The sequence below is a fragment of the Macaca thibetana genome, chromosome 9 (assembly GCF_024542745.1).
Source record: "Macaca thibetana thibetana isolate TM-01 chromosome 9, ASM2454274v1, whole genome shotgun sequence".
Classification (NCBI taxonomy): domain Eukaryota; kingdom Metazoa; phylum Chordata; class Mammalia; order Primates; family Cercopithecidae; genus Macaca; species Macaca thibetana.
Genome location: NC_065586.1, coordinates 62,623,888 through 62,646,962, shown reverse-complemented (window position 1 = coordinate 62,646,962; position 23,075 = coordinate 62,623,888). Strand labels below are relative to the sequence as shown.

Genomic DNA, 23,075 nt, shown 5'->3' with positions numbered 1-23,075 from the left:
GTCATGTTCTTAGGTAGCATTAGTTTTTCTTTCTTGTTGCTGTAACACTTGTGTAGTGTTACAATGTATAACTGTATTGTAATGAATTTGTTCTGTAGTTGTAGAACATTTATGTTTCTAGTTTTTTGGCTATTGTGAATGACACTGCTGCCTTCTTGAACATGACCTGGTAAACATAAAACGTAGAGTTGCTGTGTGGTAATGTGTGCTGCCAAACAGATTTCCAAGGTGGTTGTACTAATTTACACTCCCAGAGAGTTTTAATATATAACTTACTGATTTAGCTTTGGGCAGCAAATGTTAAATTTCTGTCATCTGCGTACCATACATGGAGGAGAGCACTGAGAACTCTTTCCTGAAGCTGTATAGACACTTTTATTTTATTTTTTATTTTTATTTTTTTCTAAGACAGAGTTTCACCCTGTTGCCCAGGCAGGAGTGCAGTGGTGCGATCATGGCTCCCTGTAGCCTTGAATTCTGGGGCTCTTACCATCTTCATTGAGAAGCCTTGGCTTCCTAAAGTGCTGCAATTATGAGTGTGAGCCACCGTGCCCAGCCTGTACAGGCAATTCTAAAATGTGAAATGCCTTTCCTTTTCTGTAATTTCCCCAGAGAGTAAAGCCTACTGCATTCTTGTTTATCTAGTCTATAAATGTTAATACACAATTGATGGGAACAAAGCAACCTTAGTTCTTTTGAAGTATGAAAAGGGCCCTGTTAAAGGGCAGAATTTAAAATATTTGTAGTAGTTAGTTCTCAGGTTAAAATCATAATCTTCTAGAATGCTTTAGATTTTAAGTGGCTAATGTAGTAACACTTTATACTCAATATTGGGGGACCATGTTGTTTGGAGGCTTTCGCTGAAGCATTTAATTTCATTCTTTTGAATTCATTTTGGCAGATGGGTCTAAAAAGGAACAGATCAGTTCTGTATTGAGTTCCAGCCTTAATGGCACCGAGTCTTTGAGACAATTGAGGCAAATTGAAAGTTCTGTTTTCACATTCTTCTGAAAGGGGATGTAAGGCAAATATGAGGATGCCATGGTAAGTCTGCTCCCTGTCTGGCTGTATTGGGCCAGTGTGGAAGAAAGCCTAAGACTCTGTTCCCCAGCCCTTTCTGAAAACGTTTTCAAATGCTTTCCCAAGAATCATGACCATAGGAGCCAACAGTCTATTTGGATGACTGAAAACACAGAGGTTTATGATCTGTAAAGGTAGTAGGTAACTGATTTAATCCTGTTTTTATAGGTAGGCCAGAGGGCACTTGAAGCCTTCTGATTGATTTAATAGATTGTTGAAGGTTAAGAGTTGACTTAACATCTTTCTTAGAAAACTGAGAAATAGCTCATTACTAGGTGTGTTTTATTACCACCATCTGTAAGAAAATGCAACATAGGCATGGGAATCAAACTACCTAAAGCCTCTTCCAGGTCCTTTGTAACTGGGAAGGTTGCTTTTCCTTGTTGCTTATTGAAGAGAAAAGGAAAATGTTTATCATCAGAGAATTCAGGTTCACTAAATATTTAATCAGTGTTTATTATCTGCAGTCATTTTCTTATTACCTTATCTCATTTAATATTCAGAACAACCCTGTGAGTGGATGGTGGTATCTTTTTTTTCCTCCTGCACTTTTTGTTGAATTATCCCAATGGCATCTATTTTTGCAGATGAGCAAAATCCAGTTGCATAGAGGTTTAGTGTTGTGCCACACATCACACAGCTTCTAAGTGAGAGCTAAAATTAGAGCCGAAGGTTTTGATTACCAGTCCAGACTTTCTAGGACACCACAGCTGCCTTTCTGTAGAACACATTAACATGACTCTCAAAGTCCACAAGAGTAGTGGTGAGGTGACAGTTCAGGGGAATACTCAAAGGTCACTGTCCTTTTCAGATATCTGGGTAGTTGCTACAGTTTGTGCTTAGGAATTGCTGGGAAAAAAATAATATTCTTTAAAAGTTCATCATTTTAGCAGTTAATAATCCTGGTTATAAACGTGTAAAAATATACCTTTAGAGAAGTTATTCTTAGGTAGTTATGGTTGCTTTCATTTGGAGTCTAGAGGTTTACTCTCTGTTTCTGGAATTGCACTTTCTGCTGTCCTTGGCACATTTAGAAACTTTTTCAGAAGGCCTTTTAAATTTTATTTTTTATTAAAAGAGAGCCTGTGAATTAAAGAATCTTAGGTGGTTTCTTAGCTGAAGGGACATTTGGTGAACACAAATGGAATTGTTAGGTCATGATGCTTTTTTAAGTGTACAGCTCTGGTGTTTTGTACATTCACAGTTGTGTGTACGTTCACAGTTGTGTGTATATTCACAGTCGTGCAGCCATCCTCACGATCAATTTTAGGACATTTTCCAAAGAAACCCAGTACTCAGCAATCACTTCCTTATTTCCTTCTCACCAGTCCTCGGCAACTACCAGTCTACTTTCTGTAGATTTGCTTTGTCAGGACACTTCATGTGAACAGAATCATAAAGTAAATATGTGATCTTTCCTGATTGACTTTTTTCACTTAATGGTTTCAAAGTTCATCCGTGTTGGAGCATGGATCGGAGCTGCAGTCCTTTTTATTGCAGTTAGAGGGCTTTTCCTACAGAATTTTAAGTAACGGATATGTCTAACAATGTCTCTTGTTCTCACCTACAGGAGACACAGGGTCATGGGCTTACTTTACCTATATAGGACCTTTGGTAATACTGAGGCTATTTCTATGATTTATTGTAGAACAGAAGTTATTAACTGGGGAATATGGACCCTTATGACTGGCCTTTGGGATGTCCTGAATTCTTTGTAATTATTATTATTATTATTATTTTTTTTTGAGGCGGAGTCTGGCTCTCTTGCCCAGGCTGGAGTGCGGTGGCCGGATCTCAGCTCACTGCAAGCTCCGCCTCCCGGGTTCACGCCATTTTCCTGCCTCAGCCTCCCGAGTAGCTGGGACTACAGGCGCCCGCCACTTCGCCCGGCTAGTTTTTTGTATTTTTTAGTAGAGACGGGGTTTCATTGTGTTAGCCAGGATGGTCTCGATCTCCTGACCTCGTGATCCGCCCGTCTCGGCCTCCCAAAGTGCTGGGATTACAGGCTTGAGCCACCGCGCCCGGCCAATTCTTTGTAATTATATAAGATTTTATGTTTGCAAGCATTTTCTGGGGGTTAGAGGAGTCTGTGGAACAGCAGAGATCTTTAGCTTTTGTTAAAAAAATAATTTTCAAAACTAATATCCTGACTCTCATACAGATGTAAAATGAACACATGTTGACTATTTTATTTTACTCCAAAAGAGGAAACCAGGCAGATGTTATCACTGGTTCAAAGGGAAAGTCCAAAGAGCTGCTCATTTATAGATCAGGAATATCAAATGAATGTGCAAATAGAGGCAGAACAACTCTCTCTCCTAGGGGGAGGAACGTCAGCTGAACCTTTCCCTGGCAGGGCGGCATTTGCATATTTAGGGATCTAGATTTCTTTGCACTGCTGTCAGTTATCTACAACTTTCAGAGCTGTAAACGGCCTCCTCATAATCAGAATCTGGTAACCCGGAGGGGCATCCCAGATAATGCATAATTTTTCATTGGAAGCCGTAGGGAAAAGCATTCTCTCTCCTGTACTCTCACACCCCGACAATCAACGTGGAAGACTTCCGTGACCAAACATGTGGGATTTGTTTCCCCACACTCCAAGCAGTAGACATCACTGGGTGTCCTCTAATTCAATTCTGACACCATCTACCTGGAGATAGCGTCAGATCTTATGGGTTGAGGGCTCAGTCCCCAAGACTTCCCCAACCTCAACCTGTTGCAAGTCTAGTCCTTTGAAATGTCTGACTGACTGTCTTCAAGGTGAGGTTCCCACGACCTCCTCTTGGATTCGATTAATTTGCTGGAACAGCGCACAGAACTCAGGGAAACATTTACTTAGGTTTACAGGTGTATTTTAAGGGATACTGCAAAGGTTACAATTGAAGAGATGCATGGGGTAAGGTATAGGGAAAGGGGTGTGGAGCTTCCATGCCTCCCTGGGTGCACCACCCTCCAGGAACCTCCATGTGTTCAGCTATTCAGAGGCTCTCTGAACCCTGTCCTTTTGGGTTTTTATGAAGGCTTCATTACATAGGCATGATTGATAACCATGTAGAAATGTGACTGGACACAGGAGGCATGATCTCATACTAATAGACTGACTGGAAACCCAGCACGGCCTGTCTGTTCAGGTTCTTGTTGGCCTTTCTGTGCAGCCTTCCTTCCCCAGAATATGGGGCACAACCCTCCCAGAAATGAGGGTTTTTTGGCCCACAATTGGACTAGAATCTTGCCTTGATGCGGGTAAAAGGAGCACAGGAGAAGGTCGAGAGAGATTCTGTTTCCTGAGGCCCAAGGTGCCCCAACATTATAAAAGAAGACTGTAACAAGGGCTATGGGGTTATGAACCAGGAACCGTGGATGAAAGCCAATATATACCTATAACATCACAGAAACACACTTTCCCGCTCACTTTCAACAGATATCACAAAGTTTGAAACTCTTCCAAAGATTAATTTTAAATTAAATTTACTCAGCTGCTTACTTCAGCTTTTAAAAGTAGGTTCTTGGTAATTTTGAAGGTGCACTTTCCAAAGGATGTTTATATAGGTTGAAGGTCAGAGACCTAGGGATAGGTCCCTGCTTATTCTTTTGGGCAGGCTTACATGTTGGAAATCTCCAGAGAAATAGCTTTAGTTAGGTTACACTTCTCTGCAAATATTCAGTATTTCTCATCTCTAATAGCAGCGTGACTATTGTAGGGAAGGAATTTCTACAAACGGTTATGAAAAGTCTAAGTGTCTTAACTGCGTGACAAAGATAGAGAATTCTGTTAGTAAGATAAGTATGGGATGGGAGAAGTCAACTAACCTCTGCCCTTTTTCCCCAGTCTTGATATGCTCAGAGAAGTTAAGACTTCTTTCTGTGTGAGAAATACGGGATCTTTTCCACTAGATCTTGCTTATTATCCAAGAAATTATCATTTCTAGGTTTTAGAGAATGATGAAACTCGTTTGTACTTTGAAGTATAACCTCTATACATGTGCACAGTAAGTCATTTAGGTATTTATTGTCGGAGACTCTGGGAGTTCCTAGCAAACTTAGCAACATTCCATGTGCAAATTTGTATATTTTTCCCCCCATGTCTTACCTGCTTGCTTTTGGCTGGGAGTCTATTTTCCTACATAACTGGTAATTGCTCTTACTTCTGTGTCCTTCAGTGTGTTCCTCTGCTTATTGAATTCAGTTTTATGCATTTTAGTCTTCTCTCCTAGTATAAGCTCCTCCTGATACTTTTAAAAATGTATTTCAGAAGAGAGGTGCTCAGAATTGTTACTTAACAGAATCAGCATCTGCGTTCACTTGTCTTGACCACAAGTAAATTAATAAAGGGACCATTTAGCAATGTTTTGGGTTCAGCTTTTAGGAACTTAAAAGCTTTGGTTTTCCATGAGTGCACTTCTCATGACTTGGGAACATTTCATATGTGTGTCCTTTCTGTGGCCAAGATGTTTTTCTTATTTCAGGGGTGGAAAGATGCTTTGGCTGAATACTCCTGTGCTAAGTGTAGAGCAGTTAGTGCTTGGGGAATGGTACCAAGTGTACGTATCTGGCAAGGCCTGGCTAGAAGGGAAAATGTAGACTCTTAAGCTTTTTGAAACAAACTTCTCAGATACTGGATCTCTTGACTCACATAGTGGAATTTTGGGGGAAGTATGTGGTTTTCTTTTTGTCTCCTAAGAAATGATGATTCCGTTTCCTCAGACATTTCTCACAGTCACTGCTGGTTGCTTGGAATGGCTGTCTGGTTTTGTTGCTCAGTTCTTCTTTAATGACCCAAGGGGATTTTCCCTTTCGGGTTGTGATGCGTTTTTGATGATAAACTTTAATGCCTTTGGAGGCTATAAAGACAATAGTGTTTTCTTACCTGTTTACTTGAGTTCTGTAGACTGTAATATGAAAGAAAATCAGATTAAATTAGCTTTGCTTTCTGTGTTTTTTTGGGGGGTGGTGCAGAAGTTGGTAAGAATAAATATACTAACTCTCTGAGTCTCTTCTGTATTTTAACTTCACTCCCTAACCTGAAGCTTAGTCCTTAGAGTAACATTTGAACTGGGTAGAACAGATTTTTCTTTTCTCAACAGCCCGTTCCCGCTTTAAAGCTCAGATTTATGGTCCTTCTGGAAAAAGTATTGAGTGTTGAATAGTTCAGGAAAACAAATAACAAATTCTGTCATCTCTGCAAGATTGTGGGGTAGAAGATTTTGATTTTGATTAATATCTGGCCAAAGAAAAAATATTAGCCAGGAACAATGATTTGATATCTAGTAGAGTGACGTGACTGGGCCCTGACTTCTAACACTTCCCAGGAAGGCTTGGTGGGTATCTTTTCACCACTACCTGAATACCGGGTAGCCATTACATTTGGTGATTGGGTGTCAGTAGTATGTTAAGTCAGCTACTGGGTCATCTTTTAATGAAAGAAAAGGATGGGGAAGAGAAGCAATTCTTAAGCAGGGTTGCCTGTCAGAATCACCTGAGGGAGGTTTACAAAACACACATTCTGTGCTCAGTGACCCTCTGGGTGGGGTATTCTGACCAGGAAGATAATTCATTCCAGGAATCATGCTTCTTGGATGATATCGATGGACCCCACTGGCTTCATGGAAAGAACATTGAAGAAGTAGTTAGATTCTCATGGGGGCTGTGCCTCTGGTTTGAAACCAGGGAAGGCACATTTTGGTATTAGTCTCTGGCCTCAGTTTCTTCATCACTGAAATGAGATTGGATGATAGGTGGTCTCTAAGGTTCCTTCAGACAGTAACATTTTATGATTTTGAAGACAACTCTTCTGATACTTTTCAAACTAATTTCTTTCCGTCTTTCTTTTGTAAGCAGATAAGTAGTATGAGTGTAAGTCTCTAGCTTAGAGAAGAATGAAGTTTGCTGTTCGAGGAGGCCGTACAATAGCAGTTCACTTCCCCAAAATGCTCAGCCCTTGTAGGACGCTTTTAGGTCATCTGGAAGTTCTGTATGCCTTCATTGGGAGTGTAGTGAAGATGAGAGCCTTTCCTTTGGCTCTTGGAGTAAACTAGCTGACAGGACTGTGAGAACTGTTGGTCTCCTGATTTGTGCCACTGATAGTTTGGCTCTGGAAAACTAGGCAGTGGAAAAAACAATGCATTTTGAACCAGAAGATTTGAGTCCTGGCTCCACTATTTCCGAGCTTTGTGACCTGTAGGCCTCAGTGTCTTCATCTGTGAAGGACAGATTCAGCTCTGATGGCCTATGATGTGATGAACCTTGTGAACTTGTAGGCAAGTGCCCCTGTGTGCAGAGTCCAGTTACAGTTAACCAGCCATTCTCTTCTGCAGATTCAACCTACTGCCACTGTGTCTTGTTAAGCTTAAATAGGCCAGATGTGGGAGAGGGGGCAGAAACATCCTAGGATCTTGCAAAACAAAACTGTCAAAAGTATAGGCAATATCATAATTACTTTACTTTATTTGAATAAATGTTGAGTTTCTGCTGTGTTGAAGATGCTGTTTTAGGCAGTGTAGGAGATATAAGACTTATATCCTCCTCCTAATTTGTACTCTTATCAGCACCTGGTACCATAGAGAGTTCATATATTAAAATTATTTGGTTATTCTCCCTAACCAGAGTTGAATTCTTTCCTTCTAGGACAAATTAACTCACAATGCAATAGGCTAATGCAGTTTGGCCCTGAGTGACTCTTGAGAAATACCCTGATTTGAGGCACACTGGAAACGTGGCACATTAGAAATGCCAAGAAGAGGCCGGGCACGGTGGCTCACGCCTGTAATCCCAGCACTTTGGGAGGCCGAGGTGGGTGGATCACGAGGTCAGGAGATCGAGACCATCCTGGCTAACATGGTGAAACCCTGTCTCTACTAAAAATACAAAAAATTAGCCGGGCATGGTAGCAGGCGCCTGTAGTCCCAGCTTCTCCAGAGGCTGAGGCAGGAGAATGGCGTGAACCCGGGAGCTTGCAGTGAGCCAAGATTGTGCCACTGCACTCCAGCCTGGGTGATAGAGCAAGACCCTGTCTAAAAAAAAAAAAAAGAAGAAATGCGAAGAAGACGTTGTACAGGAGAGTGAAGGGGAACTTTCTGTAGTGAAGTAGCTTTCCCGGAAACTTGACTCTATAATGAAGCTATAGATCAGTGAAATCATTAGGGCATTACTGTTTTGAACATTTCCTCAAGTGAATAACAGACTTACCCTCAGGGCCCTATGTCTCTGTTGTGGCCCAACAAGCCACATTCAGACAAGGAGTCAGTTTGAGAGGTACAAGTTGTTATGGAAGCCCGAGGAAACTGGTTTGTGTGCACTTCAGTTTTGACCATACAACCTTCACTCACTTAGCACTGTGCAATAATCCACTGAGCAAAATTGCCACATTTTCCTTGGCAGGGAATCTGTGTGCCTGTGGCAGTTCAAAAATTATTTGTAGAGTGGGTCAGCCTGTCAGCAGGAATGTTTTTCTTTGATCTTCAGCCTGTTTTTCTTTAATGTGAGCAAAACAGTAAAGAGAGAATACATTGGAATATCTTGTTGGTTCCCCTGTTTGGCTTTACTTACAGTTCTTTGGTTTTCTTCTTTTAGTTCATACTTTTCCAATTAGTATGTAGATATTTATAATGTTTTGAAGCCTGAGAGATGGTTCCAATATCTTGTGGAATTCAGCTCTGAGTGTGAAGTCCTGACTTTGCCTCTTTCTGTAAGTTTGACCCAGCAAGTCACTTAACCTTTCTTGACTTCAGTTTTCCCCATCTATAAAGTGATACTGCACATAATGGTTTTTTTCTTTTCTTTCCTTTTTCCCTTTCCTTTTCCTTTTCCCCTTTCCTTTTCCTTTTCCCCTTTCCTTTTCCTTCCCTCTCCCTTTCCTTCTCCCTTTGGTTTTCCCTTTCCTTTTCCTGAGATAGAGTCTCACTCTGCTGCCCAAGTTGTATTGGAGTGCAGTAGCATGCTCATAGCTCAATGCGGCCTCAAATGCCCAGGCCAAGTGATCCTCCTGCCTCACCCTGCCGAGTAGCTGGGACTACAGGAGTGTGCCACCATGCCTGCTTTTTTGTTTGTTTGTTTTTTAAATTTTTTTTTGTAGGGATAGGATCTTGTTATGTTGCTCAGGCTGGTCTTGAATTCCTGGCCTTAAGGGATCCTCCTGCCTTAACCTCTCAAAGTGCTGGGATTACAAGTACTTTGTAATGTGTAAATGACCTGTACATTCTTAATCTAATAGCCTCATGAAGTTATAAAGTACAAATAAAATAACATGAAAGCCATTTAGAGTTTTAAAGTTGTATAAGGCTATGTATTCTCATTAAATTAAATTTTAATAAATTTAAAAGATAAAATTATTTTTATAAAATAAATTTATTTAAAAAATTTTAATTACGTTAAAAAGTTAATTTTTTTTTTTTTTTTTTTTTTTGAGACAGAGTCTTGCCCTGTAGCCCAGGCTGGAGTGCAGTGGTGTGATCTTGGCTCACTACAACCCCCGCCTCCCAGGTTCAAGTGATTCTCATGCTTCAGCCTCCCGAAAAGCTGGGACTACAGGTGTACACCATGTCTGGCTAATTTTTGTATTTTTAGTAAAGACAGGGTTTCCCCATGTTAGCCAGGCTGGTCTCAAACTGCTGACCTCAGGTGATTTACCCGCCTTGGCCTCCCAGAGTGCTGGGATTAAAGGTAGGAGCCACTGTGCCTGGCCAAATTAAAAAGTTAATACTTTTTAAGTGCTTCACTCTTTCCTGTGCATGTTGTCATGGCCTCTTTTTCTAAATTAGTTTTATTCTTTCTGTAATCGGGGGTCACCAAATCTTTGAGTTTTAGAGGGAAGAGAAAGTTTTTAGTGAAACAAGTGGATGAACTCTGATCCCTATAAAATATTGCCTTCATGCAGTAGGCACTCCAAAAATAATTGTTGAATGACTGAAACTCTTAAACAGCAGTAGGCGTATGTATAGCAGAGACAACATTACAGAGCAGAGCTCTTTCTAGGTTGCCATGGTAGCTAGCTTTGAGGGACTACCTGAATGGAGGTGCTGTTGCTTTTGAATAAAACAAATATACAGGGTGTCTTAGTCCATTTTCTGCTGTGATAGCGGAATACCACAGATTGGGTAATTATAAACAATAGAAGTTTATTTGGCTAATGATTCTAGAGGCTGGGAAATCCAAGAACATGGCACTGATATCTAGTGAGGGCCTTCTTGCTGAATAATAACATGGCAGAAGGGCAAGTGAGCACGCGAGCTATAGGGGATGGGCCAAGACATCATCCTTTATCAGAAGCCCACTCCCAAGATAATTGCATTAATATACTCATGAGGACATAACACTCCTAATCTAAATCACCTGTTAAAGATCCCACCTCTCAACACTGTTACAGTGGCAATTAAATTTCATTGTGAGTTTTAGGGGGGACACTCAAATCATAGCAGGTAGTTAGGTTGAGTAATGGAGAAAGGATTGTATTAGCTCCAAGGAAAGATGCATCATCCAGTGTGGGTCTGGAAGTGTTTGCCAGATGGCTTTTCTCTTTTAGTAATATTCATTTGTAGAATGTTTCTTTAGGTATAAATTGAAGCTGAAGTAATTTAATAAGGAAAAAATATCACTGCCTAATTGGTATTTGGTCACGAGCAGTACCAGTTCTTAAGATTTTTTTGGAGGTAGCAAGGGGTGGGTAGTGCTACTATTGGAAGTTTGCTTCTGGAATCTTTTGCTCTCTTGAAGTGATTTGGAGATTAAAAGAGTTTAGTATCATTGGGGATAGCTGTGGTCTACTGTCAGGAAGTAACTCATGACTTGAGATCATATTCCTGACCTCACAAAAATGTTAAGAGAATAAATCATAAGTATAAAAAGCACTGAGATTGTGTAGAGTGGAAAATAACATTAGTGTTAGCTCCCTCACACAACCACGTTCTAAATTTAAGGAAGCAAGAAGTAAAATCACTCTGAAGCACTGGTTTTAAAACTGCAGATTATGATCCATTTAGAGGCACACAAAATCAGTTTAGTAGATCAAGCGTTAAAGAAGGAAGAAATAGAAATGTGAGTACGTTACAAGTAATAAGGTGCTAAGTATTATTTTGGAAACTTTTGGTTTTATATCTTTCTGTTTCTACATGTATTAGATTGTGTTGTAAAATACATTTACAACACAATCTCATACACGTAGAATCTAATACACATGTCGGAACAGTTTGAAACTCAGTGGTCTAACAAGTAGCATACCCCAAATTTACAATATTTGTAGCCTTCTGCTGTTGATTACATTCACGAAAAGGTCTTGCACCCTTGAAGTGAAGGCTGAAAGAGTTTTATGTCATTGGGGAGAGTGGGCTACCAAGGTCCCATAAATTCTAGGAGCTGCTTTTTGTCTAATGATTAGGATTATTGAGTACTATTTCAATGCCTTTTGGGTATCATCTGAAATCTAATCATTGGATTGGAAATAGAATAAACAAGAGAAAGGCTAGTTTACTCATTATTTGACAATAGCTCTTTAAAGTAGTTAAAATTATGAATATTCCTACTGCTAAGGTTTATCAGAGTTTGTTTTTTTCCTTTAATATTACACTTATAAAAATATTATTCATTCACTGGGCAAATAATTTTTTGTTTGTTTGTTTTTTTATTCTAGAGGAATACCTTTCCAATTTTATAACAGTGAAGGAAGGAATGTTTTACTTGTAGAAACTACCAAAACTACTGTTCTATTAAGCAAGGGTTGGAGATAAACTCCCCTGTCCCCTGTCCCCACCCAGGCACACACATATACAATGCAGCTTATTTTATGACTGTATTGTTCTTATGTTTCTTCTTCTACATAAAAACATAAAGGTTGGTGAAATAATTTACCTGGAGTTGCGCAGTAAGCTAGTGGCCTTCATGGATGACCATTCACAGTTCTTGTATTTCCAGAGACACAATACATTGATAAAGTTGAAATAAACAGAAGCCTAAGAATTATAAGTATATATTCAGAGATATATAGACAAAAAAGTACTGTACTGCTATAAGTAAAAAGACATAGTGGGAATAGTAATTATAATCACATTAACTTCTGTGCCATCTCTGTCTAGATCAGGGGTGTCCAATCTTTTGGCTGTCCTGGGCCACATTAGAAGAAGAATAATTGTCTTGGGCCACACGTAAAATATACTAATGATAGCTGATGAGCTTAAAAAAAATAAAAGTTGCAAAAAAAAGTCTCATGATGTTTTAAGAAAGTTTACAAATTTGTTCTGGGCTACATTCAGAGCTCTCCTGGACTGCATGTTGGACAAGGTTGATCTAGATGTTTATCTATAGTCATGACCTAACGGTATAGTTTTAGTATGTTATACATGGTACCATGTATCCAAGGTAGATCCTGTCAAGAACATAAATTGTGAAAAGAAAATTCTTGGGATGCTACTGGATTGTCATGTGTTACTCCTCTGCCTATGAATACTGAAAATCAAGAATTGAAAGAGTGCTGAATACTGAGTCAAGAGGCACGCGTTCCTAGACTCCACTTAAACACAAGCATGTCTGTATGAGCGTAGTCCTGTCATTTCACTTTGGGGTCTCTGCTTGTAAAATGAAAATGTTAGACTTGATCTTCCAAGTTCCCTTCAGCTCTTAGATTCTGTGCTTCCCAAGGGCTGGAGTATTGCATCAGGGCCCAGGCTGGGGTTTGTGCTATTTTCAAGGCCCTAAGGAACTGCATCATCCTTTATTCCAAGGAGATAGGATACATTACGCCACAGAGCCCGATAATTCAGTGAGCTGTCAGTGTTGTGAGTTGCATCTACATTGGGGACTGAGCCTAGGTTGTTTGTAGTAACCTAGGAGGACCTTAGAATGATGCCAGGAGATGTAATTTCTGTGATCAACTAGTTGACTACTCAAAAAGCTTGTCAGGACTCATCCAACTGCAGTGTCATTCTGTCTTTGGTGTTAAAGAATTTATATATATCTCCTTTTAAAGGATCCCCTTTGAATTTAAGAATTGCCATTATCTTTGTAAGAATCAAAGCACATACAAAGAAAATATATTCTTGCTAAATATAATTTTTTAAATGTTAGTGAGGAATGTCTTTATATCTTAATTTTAAGGCTTTTAAAAATTAGTTTGCATTTGCTGGTTCTTTGCTGTCACCCTAGTACTAGTTATATTACTTTTTTATTCAGTGCTGTGAATTGTTCATATTATCTATAGTCATCTTTTGACATTGGTAACCTCTGTTTTCTGGGTGAATTAAGAATTAGTATAACCAGAAGAAAAGCTAATCTGAATGATTGTTCTTTCATCATCTCGTTCATACACAGTATTTAACCATCTGGTTTGACCACAACTTTCACACTAGACGAGTCTTTATAATGATAGAAATCATGACATACTTTTGATGATAGACTCCTCTGGTCTTTCCCAGGTTTTGGCTGGTATTGCCGTTGCTTTGGATTGAGGTAGTTGATGCAGCAGTGGGCTCTGGGGAATGGCCACCAAGAACTATTGGGGAATTGCAGATAAACTGTCTCCATGGGTAGCCCCTCCAGGGAACCTGATAGTTGTCTAATGTTAATTACCTTATAACACAGTCTAATTACTAAGAGTATTGTCTGAGTCCATTCAGGCTGCTATAACAAAACGCCATAAAGGTGGTGGTATATAAACAAAATTCCATTTCTCTCAGTTCTGGAGGCCAGGAAGCCCAAGATCAAGGCAACAGCAGATATGGTGCCTGATGAGGCCCGCTTCCTGGAAGGTGGCCTTCGTGAAAGTGGTTCATAGAAAATGTCTTCTCACTGTGTCTTCACATGGTAGAAGGGGCCAATTTGCTCTCTAAGGTCTCTTTTATAAAGTCACTAATCTTATTCACGAGGCCTCTGCCTTCATGATCTAATGACCTCCCAAAGGCTCCCTCTTCCTCCCACCATCAGCTTGAGGGTTAGATTTCAACATATGAATTTTGGGAGGATGTAAACATTCAGTCCATTGCAGGTATAAATGTTTTCAACAAACATTTGTTGAGTATCTGTCCTTTTTCTAAGCTTTCATGTTCCTACTAGAACATTGGATGTGGATATCCAATAGGAATATATTTAAGTCAGTATCATTATGTTTTTCTCAAAACATCTTCTACCTTCTTTATCTTCCCTTCCTCTTCTAGTCTTACCGTAGTTAATAGTGATATTAACTATTAACATCATAGTTAACCAGTCTCTTGAACTTGAACTTGAAAATTTTGAATGATCTATACCCACAACCAACAAAATTACTCACATACTTAAAAATCCATGCCCTTTGTTTTGTTTTATTGCTATTGTTTATAATTTACTTATTTTTACCTGATACTATGTTCTGGAATTTTTTCTACGTAGTTCATGTAGATCTGTCTTCTTTTTAATGTTTCATAGTATGGGTACATAAAATGCACATATTACAGTTTATTTAACCATTCTTCTGTGGGTGGACATTTACATTATTTTTTCCCTTCTGTTATTAGAGAGAATACTGAAATGAATATCCTTGAACGTGTTTATTTGTATACTTTATTGCTTTAAAAAAGTTCCTATCAGTTTATATATCCGTTTTTCTTTTTTTTTTTTTTTTTTTTTTTTTTTTTTGAGACGGAGTCTTGCTCTGTAGCCCAGGCTGGAGTGCAGTGGCCGGATCTCAGCTCACTGCAAGCTCCGCCTCCCGGGCTCACGCCATTCTCCGGCCTCAGCCTCCCGAGTAGCTGGGACTACAGGCGCTGCCACCTCGCCCGGCTATTTTTTGTATTTCTTAGTAGAGACGGGGTTTCACCGTGTTAGCCAGGATGGTCTCGATCTCCTGACCTCGTGATCCGCCCATCTCGGCCTCCCAAAGTGCTGGGATTACAGGCTTGAGCCACCGCGCCCGGCCTATATATCCGTTTTTCTAAGTCCTTTTTAAATATGGACTGGATTAGCCCATTCTTGCATTGTTGTTAAGAAATACCTGAGTTTGGGTAATTTATAAAGAAAAGAGGTTTAATTGGCTCACGTTTCTGCATATTTGTACAAACATGGCTTCAACATCTGCTTCTGGTGAGACCTCAGGAAGCTTACAATCATGGTGAAAGGCAAAACTTGAGCAGGCACGTCACATGGCAAGAGTGAGAGCAAGAAAGAGAGAGGGGGGAGGTCCTAGACTTTTAAACACCCAGATCTCACATGAACTAACTGAGCAAGAACTCATTTATCACCAAGGGGATGGTACTAAACCATTCATGAAAGATGCGCCCCCATGATCCAGTCACCTCCCACCAGACCTCATCTCCAATACTGGGAATCACATTTCAACATGAGATTTGGCGGATAGGTATCCAAACCATATCATGAACCTAGCATACTTCTCCCAGCTTCAGGTCTCTGATTTAAGTGTTCACTCATTTACTTGGTCACTGTTAGTTGGGCACTGTCAGCCACTGTCCATGTTTGTATTCAGTATAAATTGTGTGCCAGGCACTCTGCCACATGTTGGGGATTTAGCACTGGATGAGACAGAAATGGTCCCTGCTATCATGTAGCTTACACTTTGCCACATAGAACTTTTGCCATATGCAGACTCTTTTTATGCATTTGCAGCTACTATCCTCTCTTTCTGGTGTGATTTTTTTCCTTTTAACTTTTCTACCTAGAGAATTTTCTTTCACCCTCTTAACCGGCTTAAATTTTATCCTCTGTCATTATCTTTATCCCTTCAGAGTTAGATAGTCCTTCGTCAGTGCTTCATCTTGGCACTCATATGTTTTTTGTGACTATTCCCCTGAGAAGTTTTAGTGATTTGTTTATATGTGTACGTGCCTGTGTGTGTATATGGACACACATCTACCTCTTGCATTAGATTGTAAATTCAGTATAGACTTGGAACTATGATATGTACCTGAACACTTCCCCAGCTTACTGCCTTCAACCCTGGAGATGCTTAATCAATGTTGATTCAGTGAATGAATAGTAAACTATAAAACGACCTTAGTTTGTACAGGGCATTGTAGGGGATTGTACATATTAATAGAACTGGTCTGTCTTCAAGGACCTAACCATATAGTCAGGGAGATAAGAAACAGATGAGTAGACTGCAAGGCAGGTTGTGTTAAGCTCTGTATAGGACTTACCACAAATGAGTACTGGAGGATAATTTAAAGGGAGAGAGGAATTCTTGTGAATGAGATACTCTGGTAAGTTTACAGAGGACATGTTTTTTCTTGCTTGTACCAGGTGTTGTGAGGAATACACATGATGATAAGATATGGTTGCTAAGAGTCAAGTAAGGCCTTAGAGCAGGCGTTGGTAAATTGTGGTCTACAAGCCATATCTGGCTCTTGCCTTCTTTTATGTGGTCCTTGTGCTACGAATGATTTTTACATTTTAAAAATTGTTAAAGAATATTTTGTGAACATGAAAATTGTATGAAATTCAAATTTTGGTGCCCATAATTACATTGTGTTGGAACACAGCCATGTTCCTTTGTTTACACACTAACTGTGACTATATTTGCCCTCCAGCAGCAGAGATGAGTAGTTGTAAAGGAGGACCTTTGCTTCGCAACACTTAAAATATAAAATAATTTAGTATCAGGCTCATTACAGAACCAGTTTGCTGACCACTAGGGTAGAGAATAGGAAAGATTCAAATAGAGAAGAGAAATGACATTCATATTGGGGGTATTAGTTTGAGTTAAGAGAGTGGAACAGTGATTCTGGCAGTCATATAGAAACTTTAGGGCTGAAGGGACGATCTGGCTTAACCCTCTTACTGTATAAAATAGGCACAAGATCAAAAATAGTCTCAAAGTCCACTAGCTGCTAAGTGGCAGTGGAGTGCTGCTGGAGTGACTGGTACAGAAGCCTTGAGGGCTGCAGATGATAATAAGATTATTGCTGACCTTGCCCTTGAAAAATGAGAGTTGAAGTACAAACTAAGAACAGACTTCTTTTCTCTCTCTAAATGTAATATTTCTATTTTTCTCTTGTATTTCTAGAAGGCCTTTGAGCCCTACTTAGAGATTTTGGAAGTATACTCCACAAAAGCCAAGAATTATGTAAATGGGCATTGCACCAAGTATGAGCCCTGGCAGCTAATTGCATGGAGTGTCGTGTGGACCCTGCTGATAGTCTGGGGATATGAGTTTGTCTTCCAGCCAGAGAGTAAGTATGCTGTCTCCTCTGTAAAGGTGTAGTGGTGTGTCACTAGCCTCAAACTGATTGCTGACAGATAGGACTAATTTATTGCCTTTGGTTGTTTTTTTTTTTGTTTTTTTGTTTTTTTTGAGACAGAGTCTCAATCTTTCGCTAGGCTGGAGTACACTGGCCTAATCTTGGCTCACTGCAACCTTTGCCTCCCAGGTTCAAGTGTTCCTCCTGCCTCAGCCTCCCGAGTAGCTGGGACTACAGGCAGGTGCCACCACGCCCAGCTAATTTTTGTATTTTTAGTAGAGACGGGGTTTCACTATGTTGGCCAGGATCGTCTCGATCTCTTGAGCTCGTGATCCACCTGCCTCGGCCTCCCAAAGTGCTGGGATTACAGGCATGAGCCACCATGCCCGGCCCTGGTTTGGTTCTTATTTTTAAAATCTGTTTAAATGTGAAGCGGTACTTTGTCTTCTGATTGGTCACGTTACAACAGGACTCTTGTGTAACTAATACTCTTTACATTGATTTTTTTTTTGGATTTGTAGTTTATGTAAAAACACCTTAGAATTAATCATTGTAAGGATCCACAGATATCTCCGTATGGCTTAAACCTTTGGTACCAGTTTCTTTCCTAGAACATAGTTATGTCACCTGGAGTTCCCAGAGCAGGAATTTATTGCCTTTCATTTTGTGCTATCCTTTTCAGTAAAGATTAGGTGAAATTGGAACAGCACTTATATGGTGACCACTTGAGTGCTTGTTATGTGCCAGGGACTGCATCAGGCTGTGGGGATATCTGCACAAGTGGTACCGGATCTCTCTCCTCTTGGAGTTGAACTTCTGGTGTCAGGGGATCGTATACTTTGAGCGTCCTAGAAGTGACTCAGTGCTAGATCAACATGGGGAAGAAGAGGCCACTTCTCAGTGATCTGCTTCTGAATCTTCCACCTTTGCTTAGGATTAAGCCCCTCTCCTGCCCACCCACCTTTTTCCCACCTAGAAACCTGGTTGCGTGTTACCTTTCTTATGAGTTATTTTCCTCTGCAGTCTGCGCTTGGTAAGTGTTGTTAGTACATAAATACAAGTAGTAGATTTGGTGCTGGATGTTCTGTAACACTCCCCTGCACCCTTTCCCCACTCTTAGTAGGGTATCGGAGTTAACTTCCTTGAGATAAGTAAACAGTAACATTGAAGATAATCATTAGCTGTTTCTCATTTGCTTGAAATTTCCCCACCACTTTGCTTCCCTGATAACACCTGTTTAAAAGGGCTCTTTTACTATGTTTTTTCTGCTTTTCTTCTCTTGTTCAAGGAAAGTCAATTTAGAAGCCAGATTCCATTTTTATCTCTTTACCCTGCAAATAGCTTCTTAGCTGTTTATGGCGCAGTAAACATTGCAAATCATGACAACCAAGAAGCAAGTTCCAACTGCTTAGAGTTTTTAAATTAAAGTAGAAATGAGACGTGACTCTCCTGTGTAAATCTGTAGCTCACCCCGGCTTTAAAAAACCTTGTCCTCAGTTGCTGCTCCTAGTCCTTGCAAGATTTTCTGATAAACTCTGAGAAATTAGACTGGCCAGCCCTTCCACTGCATCTGCTCAATGGTTTGGATATGGATGTAGCTCGTGTCCTTCTGCTCATGCTTATTCCTTTCCTAGGAGGTATTCAATTCAGTGAGTAAGCGGCCCATTTTATAGGACTCTGAGGGTGGCAAGAAATGTACTTTCTTTTTATTTTTTAACTTTTCATTAAAAAAAAATCAGTCTCTGCTTATCCATCTTTCTATTATAATAAAATATATATAACATAAAATTTACCACTTTAACCATTTTTAAGTGTAGAGTTAGTTGTGTGGCAGAAAGTACATTCACATTATTGTACAGGCATCACTACTACCAGAACTTTTTCATCGCCCCACTGGAACTCCATTTTAATAAACATCAAATAATAACTGCCCATTACTCTCTCCCCCATCCCCTGGCAATCACCATTTATTTATGGTACCACCTTGTTTTACAAATGTACGACCATTCAAAGGTGGTACATTTATGAAACAAGGCTAAGCTTAGAGATCTGAGATTTATATGTTACTTGCTATGATTAGTATTAACTTTAGGTATTTACTTCTTTTAAAATTTTAAAAAATTAATTGGCAAATAAACATTGTATTTATCATGTACAACATATTGTTTTGAAATATGTATACATTGTGAAATGGCTAAATTGAGCTAATTAACCTGCATTACCTCCCATTTTTTCATTTTTTTTGTGGTTAGGTATTTACTTCTGTTTTCAGTTCTGCAGCTCACTGTGCCATACATTTTGCTTAGCTAATAGTAGAGACACAGCCATCTTAGGTTCTGATACTTACTTGCTTTTAGTGGTCAAAAAGGAATATGCTGGCCTCTGAGAGGCCAATTTTCCATGAGAATATTGTTAGTCATAGTATACTGATGAGATATGCCATTTAAATCCTTGTGGGCTGAACTCCAAGCCATTTGAGGTTTTTTTTTTGAGACGGAGTCTCGCTCTGTCACCCATGCTGGAGTGTGGTGGCACGATCTCGGCTCACTGTAACTTCTGCCTCCTGGGTTCAAACAATTCTCCCTGCCTCAGCCTCTTGAGTAGCTGGGATTATAGGCGCCCACTACTACGCCTGCCTAATTTTTGTATTTTTAGTAGAGATGTATTTTCGCCCTGTTGGCCAGGCTGGTTTTGAACTCTTGATCTCAGGTGATCCGTCTGCCTCGGCCTCCCAAAGTGCTGAGATTACAGGCATGAGCCACCATGCCCAGCTGAGTTGTTTTGTTTCTAAAGATATATTATAAAACAAAAGCAGTACATGTTCACTCTGGAAAAGTTGGACAATATGGATAAATAATAAGAACAAGATTAAAATCTTACTACTGAAGGATACCACTATTTTTATTTCTCTGTTTCTATATCTGAATCCAGTTTGAACCATACAAAATGTAATTTTGTAAAATCGTCAAATGTTGACAATTTTGTACAATTTAGCACATACACACACAGCACACTTTCATTTGGTAACTTCCAACTTGAATTTTAGATACAGATAAGAATGTCTTCCCTCCAGAGATCAGGGATAATTTTGATAGAATATTCACTTTTTTAGCACTCACTCACTTGCCATATGTTGCTGAACAATCGAGTTATTTTTAGTTACACTGCACTAGAGGAGTCTGAAGTCTGGACTAGTGATGAATTTTGCTGATCTTCCAACACTGAATCCCTCCTGAGGGAAGAGAGTAGTTCTGGAACAAAGGATGGAGCCTGGGGTAGAGGAGAAGTGGGCAGCAGCATGAGCTGGGCAGGGGTTTAGCAGCCTCTTCCTTCAGTCTGCTCTGTGATTATCAGCTCACAGTTTATTACTTTTACTTTAACATTGATTTTAACTGTGGGTTGTCCATGGTTTACCAACAGAAGTCAGCTTTATGTCATGGAGGAAATGATAAACTCTCAGTTTCTTGTTGTGCCACCTTGGGCGACACCCTTAAGCTCTCTCAGCCTATTTCCTTGCAATAAAATGGACATCATAATAGCTGCTTTACCTTGTCATGGGTAATATGAGGACTGAATGGCATCTTTTGCATAAGTGGAATTTGTAAACTGTTAAGAACCATGCATTGTCCTTACACTGGCATTTTCTATTTTGTTATCTTAAACTTTTTGAATTCTTTTTTTAAATTAACAAATAAAAATTGTATGTTTATGGTGTACAACATGATGTTTTCAAATATGTGTAAGTTGTGGAATGGCTCAATCAAACTAACACGATTACCTCACGTACTTTTTTTTGAGATGGAGTTTTGCTCTGGTCATGCAGGCTGGAGTGCAATGGCGTGATTTCGGCTCACTGCAGCCTCCACCTCCTGGGTTCAAGTGATTCACCTGCTTCAGCCTCCTGAGTAGCTGGGATTACAGGCGCATGCCACCACCCCCAGCTAATTCTTGTATTTTTAGTAGAGACAGGGTTTCACCATGTTGGTCAGGCTGGTCTTGAATTCCTGACCTCGTGATCCACCCGCCTTGACCTCCCAAAGTGCTGGGATTACAGGTGTAAACCTCCACACCCGGCCTCATGTACCTTTTTTAATGGTGAGAACACTTAAAATCTACTTTCTTAGCAATCTTTACGTACGCAACACATTTTTATTTACTGTGTCACCATGATCTCTTGAACTTATTGCTTCCATCTAACTGGAATTTTCTGTCCTTTTGACCATCTCCCAATCTTCCTTCTTCCCCTTACTCTCAATCCCACTAAAAAATTCTAATTACTTTTCTTTCTGTACCTCTGGGGACTTTTGAGATAATCCTTTTAGATCATGACCATGGGATCTTTTTATTTTTAGTTTCTTCATCTCTGACGCTGTATTCTGTTCTTTTTATCCTGTACCATTTTTTTCTCACAACTTCCACAAAATTAGTTTATTTTTTTATCCTTCACCTAGTCACATTACTATAGTTCAGGACAGCTGGCCCAGTTTGCTAATTTTTGGACTTCTTTTTACCTCATTAATTACTTCATCAAATAAGGAAGCAGCTCTGAATCTGTACAGCTTTAACAGTTAGAAATAGTTAATAACAAGAAGCTAAAATATCCAATATTACATTATAGTCATTTGATGGACTATTATAACATTAGAAAATATGTTTAGAAAGAATTGTTAATAATGTAGAAAGTGCTATCCATGAGGAGGATACAGTTATTTTACATTATACAGGATCTCAGGTATGTATTACAGTGTGTAGAACATAGGGCTAGAAGGAAATACTCCAAAATTTAAACAAAAAGTAACCACAAACAAGCGGTTTCAGTCCCTTTGTCTTCTTATTCAGTCTGTGTCTTAGTTACCTGGTTTTGTCCCAGGCGTTTACAGAATGTGTACTCTAGGAAGAGTTAGAAAGAGGGATGCAGCTGAAGCAAAAACAACTAGCAGAGATATAAGGCATGATGTGGTAGATACAGAAAGGGGGTACAGATGCATCCCGTGGTTGTTGAGTGAAGAGGGAGCTCCTTCTGGCCAGGAGAGTGGGAATTCCTAGATCTCCTAGGAATGCAGTAGAAGTTCATATTCAGTTCACACCTTGTATAAAAAAGCCAGGCTTAGATTCTTATAGACTCAAACAGAAAATTCCTGTGGTACATTTGAAGCAGTGTAGAGTCCTGGGAATCCTGGACTGAAAATAACAAGACTTCAGTTAAAACTTTGCTCCGTCACTGATTTTATCTGTGGCCTTGAGCAAGTTTTGATGCTTTGATCTTCCATTGCCTTTTATGTCACTTGTGGATTGTATATAATGCCTTCTGTGCCAGCCTCAGAATGCTGTTGTTATAGTCAGTTGAGATACATTGATTGTGAATGCATCAGAAGGTCTATTAGTCTATTTAGATGCCATGTATTTATGATTATTATAATTGACAGGATTAGCATTCCCTATTTGTTCTGTGTACTGCCTGACAGAGTGGACTCTGGCATCTATGATTTTTCAAACTGTTTTTTCTTTTTGTTGAGACGGGGTCTCACTGTGTTGCCCAGGCTGGTCTCACACTCTTGTGCTCAAGCAGTCCTCCCACCTCGGCCTCCCACAGTGCTGGGATTAGAGGTGTGAACCACGGTGCCTGGCTAGCATCCACAATTTTGGGGGCATTTGTAGGTCCAGAAAATGTTAGAATCTGTGTTGGATGAGAGGCTGGACATAGATCCAAGCAAAACAAGCTAAAAACAGGGGCTGGCCTTTAGTCTTGGGGGAAGGAAGAGAAATGTTGAACATCTAGAAACCTTAGGAAGGTCAAGAATTCTGGAATACATATGTCATTTGACCTAGTAGTTCTGCTTCTGG

The 23,075-nt window shown here is 39.8% G+C and overlaps 1 protein-coding gene across 2 annotated transcripts in view; it reads left to right on the top strand.

Moving 5' to 3' along the window:
• Nucleotides 1-23,075, top strand: part of SGPL1 (sphingosine-1-phosphate lyase 1) — a 62,714-nt gene that overhangs the window by 10,218 nt on the left and 29,421 nt on the right. For both annotated transcript variants that reach the window (XM_050803614.1, XM_050803613.1), the window contains exon 3: nt 17,057-17,222. In XM_050803614.1, coding sequence (XP_050659571.1) covers nt 17,057-17,222 — 166 coding nt within the window. The remainder of the gene's footprint in view (nt 1-17,056; nt 17,223-23,075) is intronic.